Raw genomic sequence first — 23,077 nt, 5'->3', positions numbered from 1 at the left:
AGACTAGCTGAACAGGGAGAAATTTGTCTTCAAATCACAGGAACAGACCCAGAAGTAATATTCCTGGTTAATTCCACCAGGCACTTTAGGACATAGTCTCAAAAACCCATTTAAAGACCAGTGCCTGCTATGCAAGTGCAAGGTCCTGAGCTTGATTCCAGTAGCCCCCAAAAGTGAAAAAATGCCAGGCATGGTGGCACATGACTATAATCCCAGCACTTGGGAGGCTGAGGCAGAAGGATCATTTTGAGTTCGAGACCAGCCTAGCCATTGTAAGGCCAGCCTAAACTGTATAATGAGACCCTGTCTCAAAAAGACAAAAAAAAAAAAAGAAAAAGAAAAAGGGTGTTAGCAAGATAGCTCAGCATATTAAGCACCTGCTTAGGCAAGCACAGGGACGAGGGTTTGATCCCAGCATCGATCACATGCTGAGCTGGTCCCACCCCCTGGGTGCCCTGAGCTGGCCACCAAGCAATCCCAGCACTGGGGAAACTGCAAACAGGAGGATTACTATGAGTCTGAGCTACGTAGTGAGACCCTGTACCAAATACATTGAAAACAAAACAGAGGGCCGGGCAGATGGCTCAGTGGAATAAGCGCTTCCCTGGCAAGCGCAAGGGCCTGAGTTCAATCCCCGGTTCCGCAAAAAAAAAAAGAAAACAAAACAGGTTTTTACTTCCCTGAGGGATGGGTGCAACCTTATTTCTCAAAACCAAACAAGAATGAAATAATCAAAAGGGTGGGGATTTAAGGAATAGAAACCAAAGAGAAAAGTAGCAAATTTAGTGTGAGAACAATGTAGGGGAAGAGCAGGACACAGTCAACAAATCACTTGAAGAACGTTGAATGATAAATTAGACCTCTCCACAATGCCTGGATGACTTAAGAAGAGAGAAGTGAGACCCCTCTCCAGAACCCATGGGACTAAGACTTAGGCACCATTAAGACATTTCTCCTAATCCCCACTGTCCAAAACTAAGGTGAGTTTCTGTGTGAAGTGCTGAGCTTTTGGCCACTGCATGGCTAGATAGTTGAGTCAAACTTGATACATGCAAAAAGAGGTGTAAATTCTAAGAAGTGGGTTTAAGACACTCAATTTCCCTGCTGTGTAGTTCGCCATGTGGTTTACTGCCTTACACGTAACATTCACAATCTAAGGAGGAAGGAAATAGATCCTGGTATTCTGAAGTTCAGCAATGGTCCATCCAGATTTGAATCCTATCTCCACCCCTTACTTACTGAATTTAACTAAAGAAACCCTGAGCAAGTTAGATTACTACCTTGGACCAGTTTCCCTTTTCACAAAATGAGAATCATGTGAGTATCTAAATTATGGATCTGCAGTGATGATTTAGTTAATTGTGGATGAAGCACTTACAAAACTGTCTTGCACAGCAGGAAAAGAGTATAAGTTACAATTTATTGTTATTTTTTCTGTAAGCTGCTCAGTACTATAAAGATTCCTCATTAGCAAGTTTGAGCAAAATATAAGATGTTCACCTGGGCAGGCAGGAGGCTATCATTAGGAGGTGATGGGAGACATTTGAGGCTTTACAGTCACTGTAAACATAAAAAGAAGTGCTATATGCAGCCAAGGAAAGCAGCTGGAGAATCTTCATTATTTGTAAATCCACATGAATTTAAAACCAAGATAGCATTGGCAGATATTCCTTGCCCTAGGAAGAAATGTTCTAGAAGGTTGAGGCAGGAAGATCACACATTTGAGCCTAAGCTGCACACTTAGACACTTGGCAAGATACTGCCTAAGGGGGGGAAAAAAAGGTAGGGATGTAGCTCAGTTCAAATCCCCTTGGTCTGGATGAATACTGGGTACTGAAAAACTATATAAGCTGCTGCCTCATCACTGTAGTTAGCAAAAGCCCATGAGATAGAGCCTAGAATCTAGGGAGCAATCTCTACTGAGGCTGGTGCTGGCTTCTCAGGTTCTTCTCCCAGATCCACAATCCGAATGGTGTTTTCCTTCTTGGAAAGCCAGAAAGCAGCATAAACTGGTTCTGAAAACTTACAGTCAAACTTGTGAAGCAGAGTCATGGCTTCATACTCTACACCATAGAAGGAAATGGTCCCTCCAGGGAAGTTGACATAGATGCCGAGCCTCCGGAAAGGGTCAGCTTTGAGTGGAGTCTCTGTGTCACTGTGCCAGGCCGTGTAGACCTTCCCATTCCAATGAAGGCTCCAGGAGAAGTTGTTTCCCGAAATACAGCTGTTGCTTTCCTCTCCTTTCCGGTCAATGCCTTTGCAGGTCAGGCCAACATAGGTGCCTGCCCCAGAAATCTCTACCTCAAAATAGTACCTGTGCAGGTACAGGCTCTGTTGGGACAGCACTTGGCGCCAATGCACAAACCTGCTCGGCAGGTCTGGATAGGGATGCTCCCAAGGTGAGGTGTTGGTGACTTTGCGGTTGTCCTCCTGTAGCCGGAGATACCTGTGTGCTGTGTCTGGGTCAAATGTGATGTCACACGCATCTGAGGAAATGTAGAAGACAGGAGAATATTTAACAACCTGATGACATAGTCACACAGAAATCTTTAAATGCAGGTGGACTCCAAAGCATGTATGAGAAAACACCTATCTCCCCATTCTCTGTTTGCCCCAGCTACAGTTCGCCTAGGAATACAGGTGGGTGGGGGCCAGAAAATGAGGAAATACAAGCCATTCTGCTTCCTTCCTGCATGAAGCTCATTTGGCATTGACTATATTACTACTGAGCAAAGTGAATAAAAACTAAATTCAACAAATAAAAATATTCCAGGCACTATTCCACTGAGTGGTAGTAAGCAATGGAATATAAGTGCTCATATGTCTGCATTTAATCCATCCATTCCTTTATTAAAAAAATTGATCAGCATTTATTATAATGAACCCACAAACATCCCCATAAGTATACTCTCTTCCCAGCCCCAGAAAATAATAGCCTTTACATGCTCACCATTAGTCAAGTCAAATTCAAAGTAGCTACTGACATTTCTTTTGTCTTTATCCTCACCCCCATCCCTCTCCACAAATATAGACAGCAGTCCTGTAGATTCTACTCACCACTCTGCAGCCCCTGTCTTAGCTCACATTTAAGCCACAACCGAATCTCACCTAGACTAGTACAACAGTAGCTTTACTAGTTGCCCATCATAATAATAATTCAAAAGGAAATTCTAGGAACGTTATTATGAGTAATAATATTAGAGAAAAGTTAGTATGTATAAAAATACTTTTAATGCAAAAGAACATCAATTATAATGAGTTACCTTTATTAAATGTTAACTAGTGTTAAGAATAAAGGGTCTTTGGGTTCTTCAACGAATTATATTGTCTATAAAATATAAATAGGCTTTTTTTTCAGGAAGCAGAAAAAAATAAAGGAAACTGTGGAAGCAAAGAAGTTTTAGGAAAACAAAGAACTGTAGCAAGAGTGTTTATCAGCATCTGAGTTGACAGAAAGGGAGAGAGCGAGAGAGAGCGAGAAAGAGTGAGAGAGAGCAAGAGAGAGCGAGGGAGAGAGAAGCTAGGTGTGATACATACCTATATTCCCAGCTACTTAGGAGTAGGGAAATCACAAATATGAGGATACTTAGTGAAACCTTGTCTCAAAATTAAAAATTTGAAGGTTGTATACTGTAGTTCAATGGTAGAGTACCATGGGTTTGATCGCTAGGACCTTCTGCCAGGAGATAAAAAACTTCATGGACTTGTGAACTATCACAAAGTACTTTTAAATTTTAATTTTTATACCACCTCTAGCTTGCTGAGGTCCAGCCAAAGGAGAAGAGGGTAAGGAGGTCCCTGCACCATGGCTTGTACCAAGCAGACTGCCCGTAAATCCACCGGTGGTAAAGCGCCCAGGAAACAATGGGCTACAAAAGCCGCTCGTAAGAGTGCGCCCTCTACTGGAGGGGTGAAGAAACCTCATCGTTCCGGGCCTGGGTCTGTGGCACTCCGTGACATTACATGGTACTGAACTTCTGATTCGCAAACTTCCTTTCCAGCATCTGGGGATGTAGCTCAATGGTGAAGAACTTTGCCTATCGTGCACAAGGCCCTACGCTCAACTTACAGTACCACAAAATAAAAACGGTTGGGAATGTATAGGCAGAATAATTGATGAAACCTGGATAAATTATGTAGATCAGCTGAATGTAGTGCAAAAATGTTAATTTCCTGGTTTTGATCAATGTACAATGTCTGTATAAAGTGTTAACATTTGGAGAAGCTGGGTGAAGAATATAGAGAAATTCTTTGCCTAATGTTTTCCATTACTTCAGAGTAAAATATGTTTAATTACATTTTAGAAAGTGTATCATTTAGGGATAGACAAGCAGTTGCAAGATTGAATCATCTTAGAGAAGTAGCAGTTCTAGCTTCAGCAAAGCGTTGCACTGACACCAGCAACTGGGGAAGGGTAAAGTACATAGAACTTACATTGGAGGAACTGTTCCCTGGTTCTGGGCTCAGGCTTTGAGGACCGGTACTTGGGCTGAACAATGGCAGACACTTGCGTTCTGATGTCGTACTCTAGAAAATCAGAGTTGTGAATGCACACTGTCCAGGTGGCGTGGAGAATCTCAGAAGCAGAACATCTTGGACACCCTTCCCAGTGCCTCCTGGGGTAAGAAGGGACTGGCAACTACACCATGGAACACACTCAGTGGATGAAATCTGCTTTTAAAAGATCCCAGACTGATTTGGGTTCCATTTAAAATACGGACATCAGTAACTGAGAAGCTAATTATAGAAATGCCAGCCAATTCCATCATGTGATTAACTTACCTTGTCTGGGTCTCAATTATAAAATAAAGTCAAGATAATAGTCCCTTAGTCACGTGACCTAACCAAAGAAGGTCTTGAAAATAAGACTTTCTCTGCGTTGCATTCCCTCCCTGTTTCTCTTGTTTTTCCATGCCTAGAGACACATCACAGCTATGGCCCAGAAAGCTGCTCACCTTCATTGGAAAAGTCCTGCAAGTTTTTCTTGTAGTTCTCCAGCAACTGGATTAAGTGTACAGTAGAGTCTGTGATGACCTTCCGGATGCCTGACAGCTTATCCTTCAGCCCTATGTAAATGCTAGGGAAGGCCGTGTCCTCGCCGTTCTTAAACTTGCAGTATTCCTACATACAGAAACAAAAAGGCAGAACTCACCTTGGATTCAGTATTTTCTAAATTGGACCTCTCCTTATGTCACTGTCTGAATCTGAAAACCGAGCTGATGGTAATGGGTGCTTCACATGAAAATAGTGTATGGCGAGTGTTTGCTCAGGATCTAATAACACAAAAAGCACTTTTCTGTGCTGCTAGACCTCTTAGAAGAAATTAATCTTTTAAAAAAGCAAATGAGAATGTGCTTTTAAAAATCATGAGTTTTTTAATTATTCTTTCAGTTTCTCAAAAGAATTTGTTCAACGGGAAAGAAAAACTGGGATGAGGAAAACAACAAATGAAGGGGAAAAGATATATTTAGGTATATATGCAGAATAGTTTGGATAATTATATTGTCAATTTCTGTTGGTCCTTTGAAAGGAGCAGTTAATGTTTAATTTTTTTTTCTTTTTTACAACTTTTTTGTTATTATTTTGGGTTTTGTTGTTGTTGTTGTTGTTGTTGTTTAAACAAATCTTGCACATTTATATCTGGTAGCCTGAGCAACTAATTTGAAGATAGCATCATGTAATACAGCAACCATTGTTGAATTCGTATTACTTTGATAAGTGAAATTTTGTATTGTATCTAATGCTGTTTTTTTTTAATTTTTTTTAATTTTATTTATTTGTGTGTGTGTGTGTGTGTGTGTGTGTGTGTGTGTGGCCAGCTCAGCCCACCAGGGGGCGTGGCTGACTGGCATGTGGTGCTGGGGGATTGAACCGCGGTTCCTGTGCTTTGTTGAGCTTGTTCTAAGTAGATGCTCTAGACCACTGAGCCATCTCACCAGCCCCTCTAATGCTGTTTTGTTCTATCATCATTTTTTAAAAGTAAATTAAAATAAAAATCATGAGGTACTAAATGCCTGTGAACAGTTGGAAAACACATCATAGACTTGAAAGGCAAAGAATAAAATCATTCTAGCCATGGCAGGCAACGCAAAAGCTGGTTGCAATTTTCTGAAGAGTCACAAATTAACTCTCAGACAAGAAAGCTGCCTTTTCCTTGTTGATTCCATCTAACACTTACTTTTCTTCAATTCCTATATTTTCCTTTCAAGTTGGAAAAGAGTTTTCATGTAGATTATCACAGCAAGCCACTTAAATTCCAAAACAGGAACTTAAGACTATTTTCAGGTATAATGCATTATCCATGCAAATGAAGCATCAAACAGCAGACTAGGCACAGCAGAAAACTTAAGTGATGGAAATATTCAGACCAAATGCATATATTCATAAAAAATTCTCAACTGGAGAGTTAATAGAAAGATAAACATTTTAATGTTATAAAAAGATTTGGTATCATGCATTTAAAAGCAACATTTAAAATCAATAGAAAAAAATCAATAGAAGAAAATACAAATGTTCCTACTTTGATTAGTTTATACTCTGGAGAAATAATCTCCTACTGCAACTATATGTCTTTTTTACTCCTTAGGTAGGGGACTTTGGGAGAAACTCATGATGCAAAAAAGTCAAATTTTTATCTATATTGTTTGTATCTTGATATTTAAATATCAAAGGAACAGAGAGATAGTATCCATACTTTTGGCTCTTTGTCTTTGTATGTCTCTTTTACTCATGAAAATGTACTTTTTCCCATTTTTGTGTCTTTCAAAACAAAATTTTCCAACTGGAAGAAAATTATGTTTTCAAAATTACTAGCAAGAAAACTTACTTGTATTTTGGAATATTAAAACTGGATAAAACCTTGTCAATTCCTCCCACTAGCTGGTTTGATAAGTGCGGAGTTTGAGACTTGAAGAGGTAAAGTCACACACACACACACACACACACACACACACACACACACAAGCTATTGAGTGACAGATCCAGGATGACCCTGGAGCTCATCTCTCAACCTACTGTTCCTTCCCTGCAAGATAACATCCTTCAGCTCCGGCTCTCCTGGCATATCCACTGATGCCTAATGGCATCCTGTAATGGAAAATTCCATTTTCTCTGTGGAGCCTGCCTCAGCTGCTCCAGCAGACAGAGACACAGCTGCCTGAAAAGCAGCAGATACCCACTCTCATCCCAGCCAGTTACACCTCATGTAGCTACAGACTGCTGGAGTGCTCTTCTGCACTCATCGCTCTCCCATCTAAAATCTTGCACAGCCAGATGCCTGCCTGCCTGGTCCTGCTAACCTCATCTCCCATCATTATGAGCCCAGCATCCCATGGTCCATCCTTGGGCAAAGGTCTTATTTCCCCAAGCCAGCAGCTACCTCTGTGCCTTTGCATATGGTAGTCCATCTACCTGGAACATACTACATCTTGAGCCTAACATACCTTCCAGGACCTCCCTGGCTTTGAGCAGTCCCATCTCCTGTCCTGCACTCCTGTACACTGCTGAATCAAGACCTGCTTCTATCTTCCCACAGTTCCTGACCACCCCATTTGTCAAAAGGCAGTCCCACTCATAGAAGGCCTGGTGGAGCAAGAATGCTCCACGGAGCAGTGCATGGATTCCTCCTCCTACCCCACCTCTGTACCTCCAGGAAGAGAACAGTGTTGCTGATGGCTGCCAACCTCTCCAGCTCCTGCTTGCTTTTCTCCATCTCTGCACTCCTGTACTCCAGGTGGGTCTTGATGCCATTGGCCTGGTTCAGAGCAGCTTGCTCCTTTTCCTCCAAGAAGAGCATGACATCAGCCTGCGCCTTCCTCACAGCAGCCAGGAGTTCCCCGAACTGCTCTTCAGCTACCGCCTTTACCTCTGACACTGACACCTGAGGTTGAAGGTGGAGTAGAAGGGGAAGCAGACCAGAATCTGTTAGTGAGGATCTGATTTTATCCAAATTCACTGTACATAAACATTAACTTGAAAAACCTGTAAATTAAGGAGCAAATGGTCTACTATGAAGGGAAACTTTCATTCTCATGGAAACGGTGGGCTCCTGGCAAAAGGTCTTACTCTCCCAGGTATAAATTCCTTACCAATTGTGAACTTAGTCTCCTTAGTCTCTTCATCCATTTGATGTGAATTATTATATAACTTCTAGGGTTGCTTCCAGTTTTGACAGTCTGTGGCTATTAGTCAAGTTTCTGAAAGCAGTTTTGCTACCATGGCAATGCCTATATTTAGTACACTTGGAGTTACATTGCAATAAATATTTTTATTGTATACATGAATAGTATAAATCAACTTTCTTAGCATTTTGTTACATCCATTTAAGATTACTGAGTCAGCTTGAGCCAAAAGTATATCTAAGACTATAGTGTTTCCACGGGGCACAGAGCCCCCCATAAAACATTTTGGGTAAGAATAGACAAACACAGCACCCAAGCAATTGCAGGATCAATATGCAGGATGAGCATATTGATGCAGAAGAGAATGATACAATCAGACCACCAAACAAAAACCTTCATACTAAAGGGTTTGCATGAAGACATTTGTATGTGTGGAATTTTTCACATGTTGAGTGTCCTTTAGGAATGCATTCAAGCAATATCACATCTACAACATCAATCCAAGTTCTAAATGATTTTTTTTTCTTTTCTTTGATGTTTTTGTCTACCTGTTTTTTTGGTGGGATTGGAAGTGGTTTAAAACAGGGTCTTACTAAGTAGTTCAGGTTAGCCTTGAACTCACTGTATACCCTAGGCTGGCCTCAAAATCATGGCAATCTTTCTGCCTCAGCTGCCTAAGTGATGGAATCATAGGCATACATGCCTGTCTGGTTTGGTGGTTCTTAAGCATGTAGATGGCTCCCTCTGATAGTGTCCAGTTGAAGTCTGTTGTACAAACATTAGTTACCTTGTTCAGCTGAATATAAATGTCTTGAGTACAATTTCCTTTGCTCTACCACACAGCCCAGAGTCCAGTCTCTACCTGCTTCATTCTCCCCTGTTGTCCCTACCCACCTCCAATTCCTCTGCAGTCCTTTCCTGTGCTGTTTTCCTGTTCCCTCTCCCAGAGGTGAGGGCCAAGACAGCAGATATCCTTGTAGCAGAGACTGTAGATGCATCTCTCTTCCATGGAATCCAGAAAAAATAAGACCCAGATCCAAAAAGAGTCTCAGTAAGCAAAGGACTCAGAAAGGACATGATGGGTAGTTCAGCTGGGCTTCCTCTCATGCTGTAGGGGCTTTGGGAAAGACCTTGGAGGTCATCCCATCAAACTGACTCCTTGCTGGAACCAGGGACAAGCAGAGCTTAGCCCTTGATCATGGTGGACACCAGATGAAAGATGCGCTTTATATCTCTAATGGACTAAACATACTATTTGGGTTGCTACTGAGAAGGTGATAAAAAGACAAAGAAGCCATTTCTCCCTAGCAATTACAGAACCAGTTGTTTGTAAATGTTGTCTTCTTGTCATTTTAAACACTAAACTATGAGATAATTAACCATAGACAGACTTAAATATAAATATCAAATTATATTTTCACATTGTAAATATGGAAAGAAAAGATGCAGATGGTTACCATAGAAGAGATGTCAGTTTTGCTTATTACTCTTGGTGGGAATAGTTGTTAGCATCTTACCTAAGCTCTGCATTATATAACATGTTCTAGCTCACTGGCTCCCTCTCTTTTTCTGTCCCATCTGACTCCAGGTGTCCAGGTTCCATGAGTCATAGGGGCCAGTGGGGCTCCATGCCCTACCCACTCCTGATCACCAGTGTAAAGCAGGAGTTGAATAGGACACAGAACCAACATGAGGGAGTCTTGGGAAAAGAGCAGAAGCCACTTACTATAATTATACTTATTATAATCATATTTACAATAATTGTATCATGTGGACTCCTCAGAGAAGCATGATACTATAAACTAAGAGGCAGGGATCGGAAGGTAAGATTCAGGATCCAAATCTCTCCCCAACCTCACTGAGGCCATGCTGGGGAAAATGGCCTCAAATGATGTCAGTGAATTGACTCCTGGTCTGGCTTCCCCTTCGTAAATTTTCCCACTGAGAAATATTGCTTTCCTGCATATAAGGTGGAATGTGTAAAGGGTATTATTTACTACTCAGTGATATGAGTAAATACTAGAGAAAGAAGGGACCATGAAAATATCAAAGTAGTCAATTGTTCGTAGTTTAAATATTTGAGGACAGTACATACTCCTGTCAATACATTGATTCATTCTTAGGCCAAGGGAGCAATATTTCAAGTTTTTTCTGTTCTGTTAATTTAAGGAGGCCATGACAAATTTTATCACCTCTCTGTGTCTTCCTAGCTTTTGTCATTATGCCATTGTAATAGCTACCTCCTCTGCTCACCCTGTCATTATGGGTAGGAATCAAAGTGTCTGAAATTAAACAGCCAGAAAAAGATAAGATGCTCATTGTGATTCTCTTGGACATTGACAGCCTAGAAACCAACAAGCAGAAGGTTTCTAATCTTTAAAGTTACAATTATTTTTCTTCTTTTATTAAGATATTTTAGGTAAGAAAGAGCTTTTAGCCTTCAGCTGCTAGTTAGTTATAAGCATCAGAGTGGAAATTAAATTGAAGTGGATTGTGTATTAGACTGGATGGATAGATACGTGTGTGTGGCTGTGTGGCCATGTAGCTTTGTGCATAGACTGAGGGCCACAGGACAGATAGATGGATAGAAGGATGCATGGCCAATGGGTAAACAAGTGGAAAAGTAGATGGGTATGTGTGTGGGTGGATGGATAAATGGATAGGTGGATAAATCATGAATGATATGGATGGGGTGACTCGGTAGGTAGACGGAATTGTCATCTCAGGTGCTGACAGTGAATACTGACCTACTCCTAACTTACTGCCCTAGAGTAACTATTTGACATTCTCTTGGGTTGCCACTAGAGAAAAATATTTGTAAAGTTCTGCTTTAGTCCACTTAGAGTCTATTTGGAAAGTGATTATAAATCAGACAGACTAAAGCTAACCTAGTTTATCAAGTACTATCCACTAACCCATGAGTTCCCAACTCTTTTATTACAACTGTTGAGACAAAGAACTGGTGAGACATAATACAGAACCAGGGTCATTATGGAAGATACAGTAATTCCTCTGACTCAATATCTCACACACACACACACACACACACACACACACACACACACACTTTTCTCCTCATTAAGAAAGCACATAAAAAAAAAAAAGCACATGAAAAGCTAGGCATGATGGCACACACCTTTAATCCCAGAACTTGGAAGGCTTAGGCAGAAAGATCACCGTGAATTCAAGGCTGGCCTGGGCTACATAATCAATTCAAGGCCACCCTGAACTATGTAAGAGACTTTGTCTCAAAAAAAAAAAAAAAAAAGCACATACATTCTTATGTAGAAATAAAAATGTAGTTAATTTTGGATTAGTTTTCTACTCTTTAATACTAAAAAGTATATCATTTGCCAGTTTTAAAACTTAAGCCAATTTCATAATAAATCTAGACAGCAAGGTGAGGCTACCCCATAATTAGCCAACTGGATCCACAATTGTCACCTGTTAGATATCCCACTGTACTTATAATCCACTTATAATCCCAAGTGGGTGTGGCTAGCCCCATGGCTGCAGCCAGCTATGCAGAAACCTGATAAACAATCTAGACCAGTCTTACCAAAACAGATTTATGGTTGGTTTGGAGTCTTGCAATGGCATTTTCATTCAGTTTGAGTTTCTGTTCCAGGTCCAACCGTATGCACTGAAGTTCAGCCTAGGAAGCAGAAAGGAAAGGAAAAAATTAAAGAAGGAACCCAGTGCATAGACAAGGTCCCAAGAGCAATGGCATAGTCTAACCTTGAGGTCCTTAACCCAGCCCTTCTTCTTCCTCTTTTTAAAATTTTTAATATATTTAGTACAGGATCTACAGACTCTCACTACACAGATTGGACTCATAGTGATCCTCCTGTTTTCATCCTCCCAAGCTCTGGGATTACAGGCACACACCTCAAGGCCCAGTCTCAATCATTGTCTCAGCACACCCTGGGGGCGGGGCCAGCAAGGCATGGCTGGGATTGAACTCTGGTTCCTGCATCTCCCTAAGCAGACACTTTAATCCGTTGAGCTATCTGGCTGATCCTAACCCTGCCCTTGTTCCCTGAAGAGTTTGATCTCTCTTACTGACCTCAGAAGCCACTCTAGAGGTTGCAAAGTCTTGGTTGTATGCCAGGGCCCTTTAGGGTGTGACCTCAGTATGAGTGAGCTAAAATGTACTGAGCACCTACAGTTAGCATTTATATGGATACTTCTTACCACCCTTATTATACCCACATAAGGGCAAAAATGTTTCTATTCTGCAGGTGAAAAAAATGAGTCATTTTCCAAGATTAACAGCTCATCAAGTGGAGCCGAACCTAGACTTGTTCACCCAGAATAAGCAATGATGCCAAGCAATCAGGTGGGAGCCCAGGATTTTTACTTAGAGCTGAGACTTCAGACAAGTTTACATATATCCTTATTTTTCTTATATTCACACCAAACATAAAAACACTTTTGTGACCAAAATATACTAGCTTTCATACACACACACACACATGCACACACACACACACATGCACACACACACACATGCACACACACACACATGCACACACACACACATGCACACACACACATACACACACACACACCAAAAAGCTGACATCAGTTGGGTATCTACAATTCAGCTCAGTTCCAATCCTATCATCTCCCAGGAGCTAGTGTCAAGATCATAGATCAAAGGCCTAACCCCACAAGTCTGTGCACACCTCACCACTTCTGATGCCAATTCCAAGTCTAAGTAATCACTTGGGCCCCTCACCAACTGCTACCCGCCCTAATCTTATACTGCCTGCTTGACCTAATTAAGTTTCTATCCTATCGTAACCTTGTTTATCTTTGAGGATAAGATCCTTGAAGACCAAAAATCCCTCTTCAGATAGGTTAGTGAAAAATGTTTAGATCTAAGAAGGCTGCCAGAGTGACCGCCAGACAACCTCTAAATGCATTATAATCCAGTTTGCATGTGGGTAAATGACACATCCCCAATGCCAGACAGTTGAGAAGTGTCATGACGATAGCTGCTCCAAAAAAACATGAAAGCAGCAGAGAAGTGACACCTGAATTCTCAGAAAATCTCTGCCCATTTCCACAAAAGACATGAAGGTTCCTCCCCTCTATGAGCTTTTTCCTCTCCTTTATTTCCTTTAGCCTGTATCTATAACCTCCTGACCCCAAACCAATAGGGAAGTTGATTTCCAAGTTTATCTCCCATCTCTTGACCTATTTTATTCAAAACTCAAAGTGATCTTTGCTGTTTAAATGAAGCTCACATCAAAGACAGCAAAGTACAATACAAAAACCATGGCTGAATACCTCTCATCTTGTTCTTCTAAATGGGTACCATTTCTAATGTCTTCTCAATTAAGGTTCTCTTTTTTAAAAAAATATGTAAAGTAAAAAACAACAGGAAAAAAGTTTATTAAAAGTAAGCATTAGGGTGTCGGGCGTGCTGCGGCGCTGCGGAAGCCTGAGGGCGCCGCGGAAGGAGCCGGACCCCGAGTCGCGGTGGAATGACGGATGGTTCTGCAGAGTGAAGACTTAAATCCGAGATCATGGCAAAACATCTGAAGTTCATTGCCAGGACTGTGATGGTACAAGATGGGAACGTGGAAGGTGCATACAGGACACTAAACAGAATTCTCACGATGGATGGGCTCATTGAGGACATTAAGCGACGAAGATATTATGAAAAGCCTTGCCGCCGCCGCCAGCGGGAAAGCTATGAAACCTGCCGGCGGATCTACAACATGGAAATGGCTCGAAAGATCAACTTCTTGATGAGAAAAAATCGTCCAGATCCATGGCAGGGCTGCTGAAGCCTGTGGTTAGCAGGTTCACATCCAGTTTGTGTCTCCACGTCTTCCTTGAAACTCATTTTGTTACCTTTCTCTATAATAAACTCAGTCACATTTATGCAGTAAGGTCTACATACATAAAACCATCCTACTAATGAGCAGCACCCCCTCTTTTATTACGGAGAAACTGAATCCAAAGCAGTAAGGAATAAAGTGATGATTGCCAGGTCTTGGGAGAAGGGGCAGTTTGGGTCAGAGTTTCAGTTTGCTGAGATGAAAAAGTTCTGAAAATGGATGGTGGTGACGGTTGCAGAGTGAATGTACTTAATGCTGCTGAAGTGTACACTTAAGTGGTTCAGAGCAGTGATCAGACGTTTTAGAGCTTTCAGTGATACAAACAGCCCACTGCAGTAGTACACGCGACATAGGTTTGCCACCACTAATTTAGAGTAATAAAAATGGGAAACATGGGGAGGTGATTTTTTGAAACATGAGGAGGCAAGGTGTGGTGGTGTACACTTGTAATCTCAGCACTCAGGAGGCTGAGGAAGTTGTGGATTCAAGACCAGCCTGGGCTACAAAGAGAACTCAAGTCCAGCCTGAGATGCATAGTGAGACCATATCTCTCTCTTTTTTTTTTTTTTGACAGAACTGGGGATTGAACTCAGATCCTTGCATTTGCCAGTCAAGTGCTTATCCTACTGAGCCATCTCCCTGGCCCCTAGACCATATCTCAAAATAGACCAAAAAAAAAAAAAGGGAGAAGGTGAGAAAATTTTGCAAAATCTAGTGGAGTATATCCAGACTGGTCTGGGAGTCATGGTGATCCTCCTGCCTCAGCCTCTCAAATGGTGGGATTTTAGGTATGCACTACCACACCTGGCTTCAAAGCAAAATCTCATTGGAAAAGAATGTTACTCTTGGGGTGGGTGGTACTGGAAATTTAACCAAGGGCCCTTGCACTGAGCTACATGCCCAGCCCTTTTTATTTTGAGACAGAGTCTCAGTTGAATTGCCCAGGCTGGGCTCAAATCTGTGATCCTATTGTCTCAATCTTCCAGTAGATGCTGGAACTTAGCACGATACCCTGCTAAGCATGTTGCTTTATTTATTTTTATTTTTATTTTTTTTCTTTTAAGCTTGTTACTCTATTGAGTTGTCCACCTCACCAGTATGTGAGTAAAGAGGAAAGGAGTTATGTGTGTATTTGGAATAAATTGTGCCTCTAAAATACCTAACCCCTCTGGGCCTGGTAGCTCATTAAGGACATTAGCAATGAAGATACTATAAGAAGTTCCCAGCACCGGAGACTAGAGGTGAGAGAACAGCCTGAACTGCACAGGGAGACCTTACCATGATGAAAGAAAACAGTCACGCACCAGAGCAGAGTGCTGGAATCAACAAATCCAAGCCAGCTTGGCTGGTCTAGCTTAGTGGTATTTGCGAGGCTGAGACAGGAAGATCCAGCTGAGCCATCCCAGACCATACAGTGAGACCTTGCTCAAAAGCAAACTCGGGGGCTGGTGAGAGGGCTCAGTGGTCTAAAGCACTTACTTAGAACAAGCTTAGCAAAGCACAAGGGGCCGCGCTTCAATCCCCCAGCACCACATGCCAGCCAGCCCGCCCCCTGGTGGGCTGAGCTGGTCACACACACACAATAAATAAATATTTTTTAAAAATTAAAAAAAAAAAAGTAAGCATTAATGTTCAGTTATTTTTGAACATTGGATCAATTTTGTATATCTATATCTGAACAAATCTGAACAGATTTGATGATGAAAATATGTAATATAACAATCATTGTTAAATGTTTATTCTTGTTTTAAAACTGTACCATTTGTACTATTCCTTGTTACTCTATTTTTGTCTTTGTTTCTACTATTTGTTTTTACTCTTGAAAATAAAATAAAATAAGAAGAAAAATGAAGCTCACTCTTATTATTTGTTCCACAATTCCAAGAGGAGAAAAGGATTCAGAGATTCGAAATTAGTAATATAACCAGCTATAAGGTTCCCACTACCCTCTTCTCACTTTCTTATCTCACAACTTGTCTTTAAATCTCCATTTCTCCACCTATGAAATGAAAATAAATACTGCCTACTTCCAAAAGTTATAATAATATAAATGAAATAACATATATTAATAAGAACTTTGTTTCGAACCAGGCATGTTGTAAATACACCAGAAATGTCATTGATTGGCCTTGATGTTCTCATCATCACTATTATTCTTACCCACAACTGATTTCATTTATATGCTGTATGTGCTTCTCAAAGCAGGCAGAGCTAACTTCCTCACTCAACCACCAAGCTCCCTCTTCCACCCCAGTTAAAACCCACCCTTGCTGGAACCCTGGGTTTGCCTGCCCTGATCCCAACCTTATTCTTGACTCCTAGGGCTTCCTAAACACTTTCTTCCAAGAAGACCACCTGGCAGTAAACATAAGCCTTTGCCAACTTCAAGGCCTTGTCTCTTTCCTGCCTCTACAAAAGAGAAAAAAATAATAATAAGTACACAAAATAAACAGTCTCTGTCTGCATTTAAAGCTGAGGCATATGCTGCAGCAGAGATCAAAAAGTGTAAATTATCTGGCTATTCTCCCATGAAGAAGCCTGGAGCACCCCAGCCCACCCCCAGTGAGGGAAGCAGCTGCCTGCAAGGTAGTCATCTCATAAGGACACTCTACAAAAGGCAGATAAATCTTCTTTTCTCAGGCTCCATATCACTAATGTGGGGCTGAAGGAGCCCCAAGGACCTCTCATTATTGCTACCTGAAACATGATGCTACTGGGCTGAAGAGTAAGGAAAAAAAGGAGAAGAGAAGATCAGAGGTATCTGGGTTATTCAAGAATAATCCTGGAATTCTATGCTTATATAGTAAACCAATGGGGGGAATGGATGGAGGAGAACATGAATTACTTATCTGAAGGTGTTGAAAGACTTAACAGAACACCTTAACCACAAGCACATGCAATGTGGCCCTTAAACACCACTGACACCAGGAATGAATTAAAGCTTTCATCCCCAGCCAGGCTCTAGAGAGATACCCACTGTACCCAGCAAGAGGGTTTCTCTCCTCTGTCTGTGAACTACCATAAAAGGAGAAAAGGAATCCTGCACACAGAATGGGGATTTCTCTGAGTGAGTCACCCCAGCAGAGGGCACTCCCAATTACCACAGAAGGTGGAGCCACTTTGGAATCTTGTATTTCCAGCTACTCCTGTTACTAGGAAATGACGGGTTGTCTCAGGCTGTGGTTGTAGAATTTCCCTAGAAATGAGCCATGTACACATCCCAGGCTAGGTTGGGCTCTGCCCAAGAGCAAGACAGGGATGCCTATGAGCACAAACCGCCTTCTAGCAATGGACACAACATGTCCCACCTGCTTCAACAAGGTAATGCTAAATGTTGTACAAAAGACACAATACTTTAAATCCGAAAGAAGACCCATTGTTGCCCAACTGTATGATCTTATCAAATCATTTCACTTCTCCTCTGGTGTAAGGCCACATGAATATGTTGACAGAATTGTTCCTTCATCTGTTGTCCAGGAGTAGTTTAGAGACACAGATAGGAACAGCAAAGGGAATAATAAAATTCCAGATGGTTTCAATCCCTGGTTCCACCAAAAAAATAAAAATAAAAAAATAAAATTCCAGATGGTAGTGATTCTCCACATTTCTGACTGCACCAAGTTGGCTGTTTGCCGACTCTGCCTTTGATAATACTTGGATGCTGACTCCATTGCTCCATCAATTCCTTCTGACCTACTGCATGCCAGTCCAATCAAATATGACACTCATTGCTTTTGGAAGACTTATAGTCCGGTGGGCTGTGTACCAAAAAAAGCTACAGAATATTGAGCCCAGAGTATTCCTTCAAATTTCTGAAAAAAGCTTTTGTTTCAAATGTTCAAATAATACCACCCCCAGCAGAAACTATGGATAATGTTGGCTAATGGCTGTCCAGATTAGCAAAGACTTTCAGCTCTCAGGTGTTTCATTCTTGCTCTCCATGGAGGCAGTGCCGCAGTCAGCATCGAGCCCTGATCTTTCTATAACCAATTCTGAGTTTGAAAATAATGGCCTGGTACTGGCAGTTTACAAAGATCCAAACCAAGGCTCAGCTCATGTCTTTCTTCTTCTAAGAACCTTGTCCTGCCCTCACTCCCAGGGGGTTCCAGGGAGCCACAGTATGTGCTATGGCTGCCGGCCCTCCTGGAGTCCAGGCTCCATGAAGTCAGATAGTATAGCGCAGCACTTAGCTCACTCCATGTGGATACATTCCATCATGCTTCAGAAGCTTGAGAAACATGAAAGAACCACATTCAGGGGGAGGAACAAACAGGAAAGTGGTCATAGGAATCAAAATTTTATAACACATGTGCACAGCCGCATATACACACAAACAGAGAGAGAGAGAGAGAGAGAGAGAGAGAGAGAGAGAGAGAGAGAGAGAAGGAGTTACTAGGCTGCAGCCAACACCCTCTCCTCTTAAGACCAAAAGTGTCTCAGGAAGCTGAACTAGAGCAAAGGGGAGGGCTGAGGTCCCCATTAGAAATAAGTAGAATAGCTGGATTATAATCTCAATAAAATAGAATAAATAATGGAAGGACATAGACTTCTCAAAGCCCAGAGTCTTTGTTCACTGGTCTACCTGGTTGTAACCTTGGGAGCTTCAGAAAGGGCTCACTTGGCTAACTGGGAAATGTCACTCTGTGGACCTGTGACAGCAAAGCTATCCCTCAATCTTAAAGGGTTAGTAGACACACCAGGAAATTGAGAGTTTAAAAGGGGTAAAAAATTAAGAGAGCACATCTGGAAAAAAGAAGATGAAAAGTCAGCCCAGCCTTTAAAAGCTATGTGCTCAGCAGAGATTCAAAGAAGATAATGCTAAAAGAAGACAAGATTATTAAGATAAAGCCCACTGAGGCAGGGGACTGTTTTGCCCTGCTCCAAAACCTAGTTAGGAACTTTCCCAGCTGAGAAAGGGTAAGTTCCAAGTGACAAGGGGTGAACACAACTGTTACTAACATAGCCTATAGATCACATTATTAGCATGGCAAAAAAAAAAAAAATCCCACTTCAAATTGGAGACTTAACGTGGTAACAAGGCATGCATCTCACAGAAAGGTATAATAAAGAAGAGCAGAGGAGAAGCTAAAACTCCACCTCTACATGCAAGAATTTCAGGACACTAGGTCTCTGGCTATCATGTAGATGCCCTAAAAGCTGTACACTTTTGTCCTTTCTGAGTCAGTCTAGGATTCCTATACTCCATGCACTACCCCAACTTGTGCTAAACTACAGAATTAAAAGCCACATTCCTATGCCATGGTTACTGCATGGTAGGCAGCCAAAGAACCTGTAGTCAGCAAAAGATCAGCTGTTCTGTGACCTCCCAACTGACCGTGACACTTGCAAGTTCCTGTGCACAACATGCCTGCCTGAGTAATTAGCTCTTAACACCTCCACAGTGACCTTCAGCAAACAACTGCAGCTTGCTTGAGCTAGCTGTAAGGGGTACAAGTCTTCCAGAGCCCTAGTTATGTCCTATAATCCTTTCAAAACAACCTTAGTGGAGCTGGTCGTTTTGTCAAGATACTGGGTCTTCTGGGTTGGCTCCTTAGATTCCTCGTAAGAAATATTTTGGCTCCTAATATTTGGTAGTTCCACCTAGACTGTGGCCGCACTTCTAGAGTAAACTTGATCTCTAAGCTTAAAACGAAGGACATAGGCTAGAAAGAAAAGACGATGACTGCAGCAGACTAGAAAGCAGAGAGATATGTGGTATGGGGCTGTAGAACTGCACCTAGAGCCATGATTGTTTTTCAGCACAAAAACTGCCTGAGAGCCCCTTACCCAGCTGTTCTTGTTTTGCCTTACACGGATCTGTCCAAGGCTGTCTGTGTTTGGAGCTCTACACATGTGCCTTAGCCAGTTCCTTCCATTGAAGTCACAATCACTATAAATCTCTGTTTTGCTAGGTGCCTAAAATTTGCCATTTATATTTTATATGTGTGTCATGGTCTATTAGATGCCTCCACAGAGCCTCATGCGGTCACAGGTGGGGCTTTTTCAGAGTTGCTGGATCCAGATTGTTAGACACTGTAATTGATTAATGGTGCAATCAAGGACATTAAGATTAAGGGTATGTACCCTAGCTATAAAGGAAAAAAAGAGTTGTGGTCATCCCTTGCTTGCCTACTTTGCTACCTTCTGCTTGCCTGAATGTCTCTCCTCTGCAATGTCTGTGTGCCATGTCACTATCTTGGACACAGCTGATTATAGACCAAAACTGCTACAAACTGTGAGCTAAATAAATCTTTCCCTGGGGCCAGGGAAATGGCTCAGTAGAATAAGTGCTTCCTTGGCAAGCGCAAGGGTCTGAATTCAATCCCCAGTTCCGGAAAAAATAAATAAATAAATAAACTTTTCTCTTTTTAACTTTGGGTGTTGGGTATTTTGTCTCAGCAATGAGAGAAAAGTAAGTAAGTCAATATGGCTAGTATAGGCTAGAATACTTCTAAAGTAGAAAGGGTACATAGCCACTGATAAGAAAAGGAAGACTCAGAGACCAGGGAATGACCTATCAAAATTTATTGGATCATTTGGTGGAGAATTTTAAAAACAACTTCATGTACCAATTTTCCTTTTTAAAAATAAGAAATTTCTGATATTTTACACAAAGGGAAGAGTACTATAATATACTTTATCTCAATATCTTTAGTATATGTATGGTAGGGTTTTTTTGTGCAAAGACATTGGTATAAAAGTAAGGTTATATAAAAGAGTAAAGTTATAATATTCTCGACAGTAGAATTTAGCTTTCTAGAAGCTTCCATGCCTTGCTCCATGACTTAGTCCACTGTATGAGTTTGGACAAATGTGATAGAAATGAGTCCTCAACTCATTATTATTACTGATTGATGAGAAAATCTACAAAAATCATTTTGTTCATGGCAATGTTTAATGAGGCCTATTTTCCTCAATGATGTAGAGCTTTTACCTTTGATGTTTGTACTTGTTGATCTCCTCTGCTGACAGGACATGCCTTGACATGGGAAACACTGGGAACAGTTGCCAAATGACTTCCTAGGCTGGAAATGGTGACTCACTGGCCTCTGGAAGACAATACTTTCCAGAAGACCTCCCACCCATACTGGACAGAATCAGTGCCTAGAGATAGGCATGTTGAAGTGCCCTGACAAGGAAATCCAGAATTTCCAGAAGCTTCTTTCCTTCATTGCCCAGGAGCATTTGAAAAGAAAATGCTGTGAACTTACTAGCTACACACAACACAAAGAGGGAGCTGCCAGCATATGGCTATAAGAAACGTGGGGCAAAAGTCACCTATACTTCCCTGCTGGGGGAAAAAAAAAAAAAAAAACAGCGCTCTTGGGAAGTCAAAGTAGGACAAACAAAGCATGTTGAGTTTTAAATCATTCTCCAAGCCTAGCTATTCCTAGGTATTCAGCTTTAAGACAAAAAATTTTGTTTCTAGAAATCATTTCCTTATCTCTGGAAGCAAAATTGCACTCTGTATACAGTGTTTCTCAGTCCCTCTGGCTACCTCCACCCGGTGAAGGTACCTTATTTCCACTAAGTGAAGCCAGACTTGACATTACACCTGAACATGGGTTTCAAATTCTGTTACCTTAGCATTTTTAAGCTTTTAGATTTCACGCCAGCTATTTCTATAGGGCCTCTGTGTGGGGCAAAGGAAATTAAAGAAAGATTTCTCCCTTGAATTTCTGCCAAAGGTTTGTTTTTCATCATTTGATAGTGGATATGCCGCCCAGATTTTGCCAGAGGGAAATGTCCCACACGTAAACCCCACAAGTTTTACATACTACATCCAAACACACATTTCCAAAAGTGGCATGAGAAATACCAGGAAAATTTAGAAGCAGAAGCAGAGAGACAGACAGAATCCTACAGCAACAGCAGAACAAAGATGGGATAGAGTGACCTACTTCAGTTTGCAAAGCCAATAGCAATAAACATTTATTCTGGATGAACAGCCAAGTACTAAGGCTAACATCTTTACCTCTGCACTCAAAGAACATCAGCAGCATCAGGAGCTGCAGCATTGCCAGCCTTTCCCCAAGGGCACTACCTCCCACTACCCTCATCCAGACAGGCAGACCCCAAGCACTCACCTCCTTGTGCCTTCGAGCTGCCTCCAGGGAGATAGCAGCATGGCCCCTGTGCTTGTCCTGGGTGCATTCTTGACAGATGCACTGCTGATCTGTGCAGCAGAAGGCAGTCAGTGAGCTGTGGTGGGCAGGGCAGGTACGCAGGTCTTGGTCCTTCACCGGCTCAGTCAGCTGATGGCTGTGCAGCTTGCTGTTCTCCTGGTGGGGCCTCAGGTGCTCCTCACAGTAATTCACCATGCAGGTCAGGCAAGATTTCACTGCTTTCACCCTGCTGCCCCCAAGACAAAAGTCACACAAGATCTCCCACTCCCCCTTGCCACCAGAAGCCCCAGGCTCAGCTGGGCCACCACCCTGTCCTTCTGTTGTCTCTTCCACAGGCCTGCTTGGGGAGTCCACATCCTCTTCTGTTGCTGGGCTGGCTGAGTCTGAGCTAAAAGGGGCTAGAGGATGAACTGTGACCCCTAGAAGTGGCCCTGGTGCCATTAGATCCAACTCAGCCATCTGGGACACTGTGCCACCTAAGCCTAAGCTGTCCTTCCTCTGTCCCTTGGCAGGATCTGTGCAGCCCAAGTCAGACCAGAGAACCACGCCCAGATGACTGCAGCTGCCCCAGAACTTTAACTGTTTCCTCCCTCGGGAAGAAAGCTCTTGGCTTGGATGGCAGCCAGCTGCTGTTACAGGGTAGTGGAATTACTCAGGCTCAGGACAATCACTCAGAAGTCTTCTCATCGCTCAGGCTCCTCCTTGGCCAAGCCCTGCCCTGGAACTTCTATTCTTGGGTAAATCATTCATCCCCCATTGGCTCTGCAGAAGACCATGTGTGTCTACCGCTGCTCTGGAAAGACAGAAAGATTCCTGAGCTCTGTTGTAAGCCTGTATGGCTTTGTTCATTCTCATAAGCTGAATTCTTTTGTTTACATTCAAAAAGAGATCTAAAGTATAAGGACTTCTCCAATAAGACAGCCATTTACTTCTTCCCACTTCACAGAACTAGATAGAGGCAACTAGTAAAACCAAAGGG

The 23,077-nt window shown here is 42.0% G+C and overlaps 2 protein-coding genes across 3 annotated transcripts; one reads left to right on the top strand and one right to left on the bottom strand.

The window, feature by feature from the left end:
* Window positions 1-662: 662 nt before the first annotated feature.
* On the bottom strand, window positions 663-22,741 carry Trim16 (tripartite motif containing 16). Of its 2 annotated transcripts, XM_004634858.2 has the most exons (6): window positions 22,060-22,741; window positions 11,680-11,775; window positions 7,646-7,879; window positions 4,956-5,121; window positions 4,435-4,527; window positions 663-2,486 (listed from the first exon to the last, which is right to left on the bottom strand). In XM_004634858.2, exons 1-6 carry the CDS (start codon window positions 22,555-22,557, stop codon window positions 1,903-1,905), a joined length of 1,671 nt encoding a protein of 556 aa, XP_004634915.1. In that variant the 5' UTR covers window positions 22,558-22,741; the 3' UTR covers window positions 663-1,902. The 2 variants fall into 2 exon arrangements, with proteins under 2 accessions (XP_004634915.1, XP_023575133.1); XM_023719365.1 differs by lacking the exons at window positions 11,680-11,775; window positions 22,060-22,741 and adding an exon at window positions 9,015-11,156.
* On the top strand, window positions 13,621-14,019 carry LOC101562075 (28S ribosomal protein S21, mitochondrial). Its single transcript, XM_004634857.2, has one exon. The coding sequence runs from the start codon at window positions 13,655-13,657 to the stop codon at window positions 13,916-13,918; it is 264 nt and encodes an 87-aa protein (XP_004634914.1). The 5' UTR covers window positions 13,621-13,654; the 3' UTR covers window positions 13,919-14,019.
* Window positions 22,742-23,077: the final 336 nt, after the last annotated feature.

This window comes from Octodon degus, unplaced genomic scaffold (assembly GCF_000260255.1).
Source record: "Octodon degus isolate 3935 unplaced genomic scaffold, OctDeg1.0 scaffold00067, whole genome shotgun sequence".
Classification (NCBI taxonomy): Eukaryota; Metazoa; Chordata; class Mammalia; order Rodentia; family Octodontidae; genus Octodon; species Octodon degus.
This window is presented reverse-complemented; position numbering and strand designations above follow the sequence as displayed.

Bases quoted from the DNA above. Each gene is read 5' to 3' on its own strand.
- LOC101562075 (XM_004634857.2), top strand. From the start codon at position 13,655: ATGGCAAAACATCTGAAGTTCATTGCCAGGACTGTGATGGTACAAGAT.
- Trim16 (XM_004634858.2), bottom strand. From the start codon at position 22,557: ATGGCTGAGTTGGATCTAATGGCACCAGGGCCACTTCTAGGGGTCACA. The intron at 5,122-7,645 runs GTACAGAGGTGG...TTCTGTATGTAG, and splicing joins ACACTGTTCTCTTCCTGGAG to GAATACTGCAAGTTTAAGAA. The intron at 2,487-4,434 runs GTAAGTTCTATG...ACATTTCCTCAG, and splicing joins CAGGGAACAGTTCCTCCAAT to ATGCGTGTGACATCACATTT.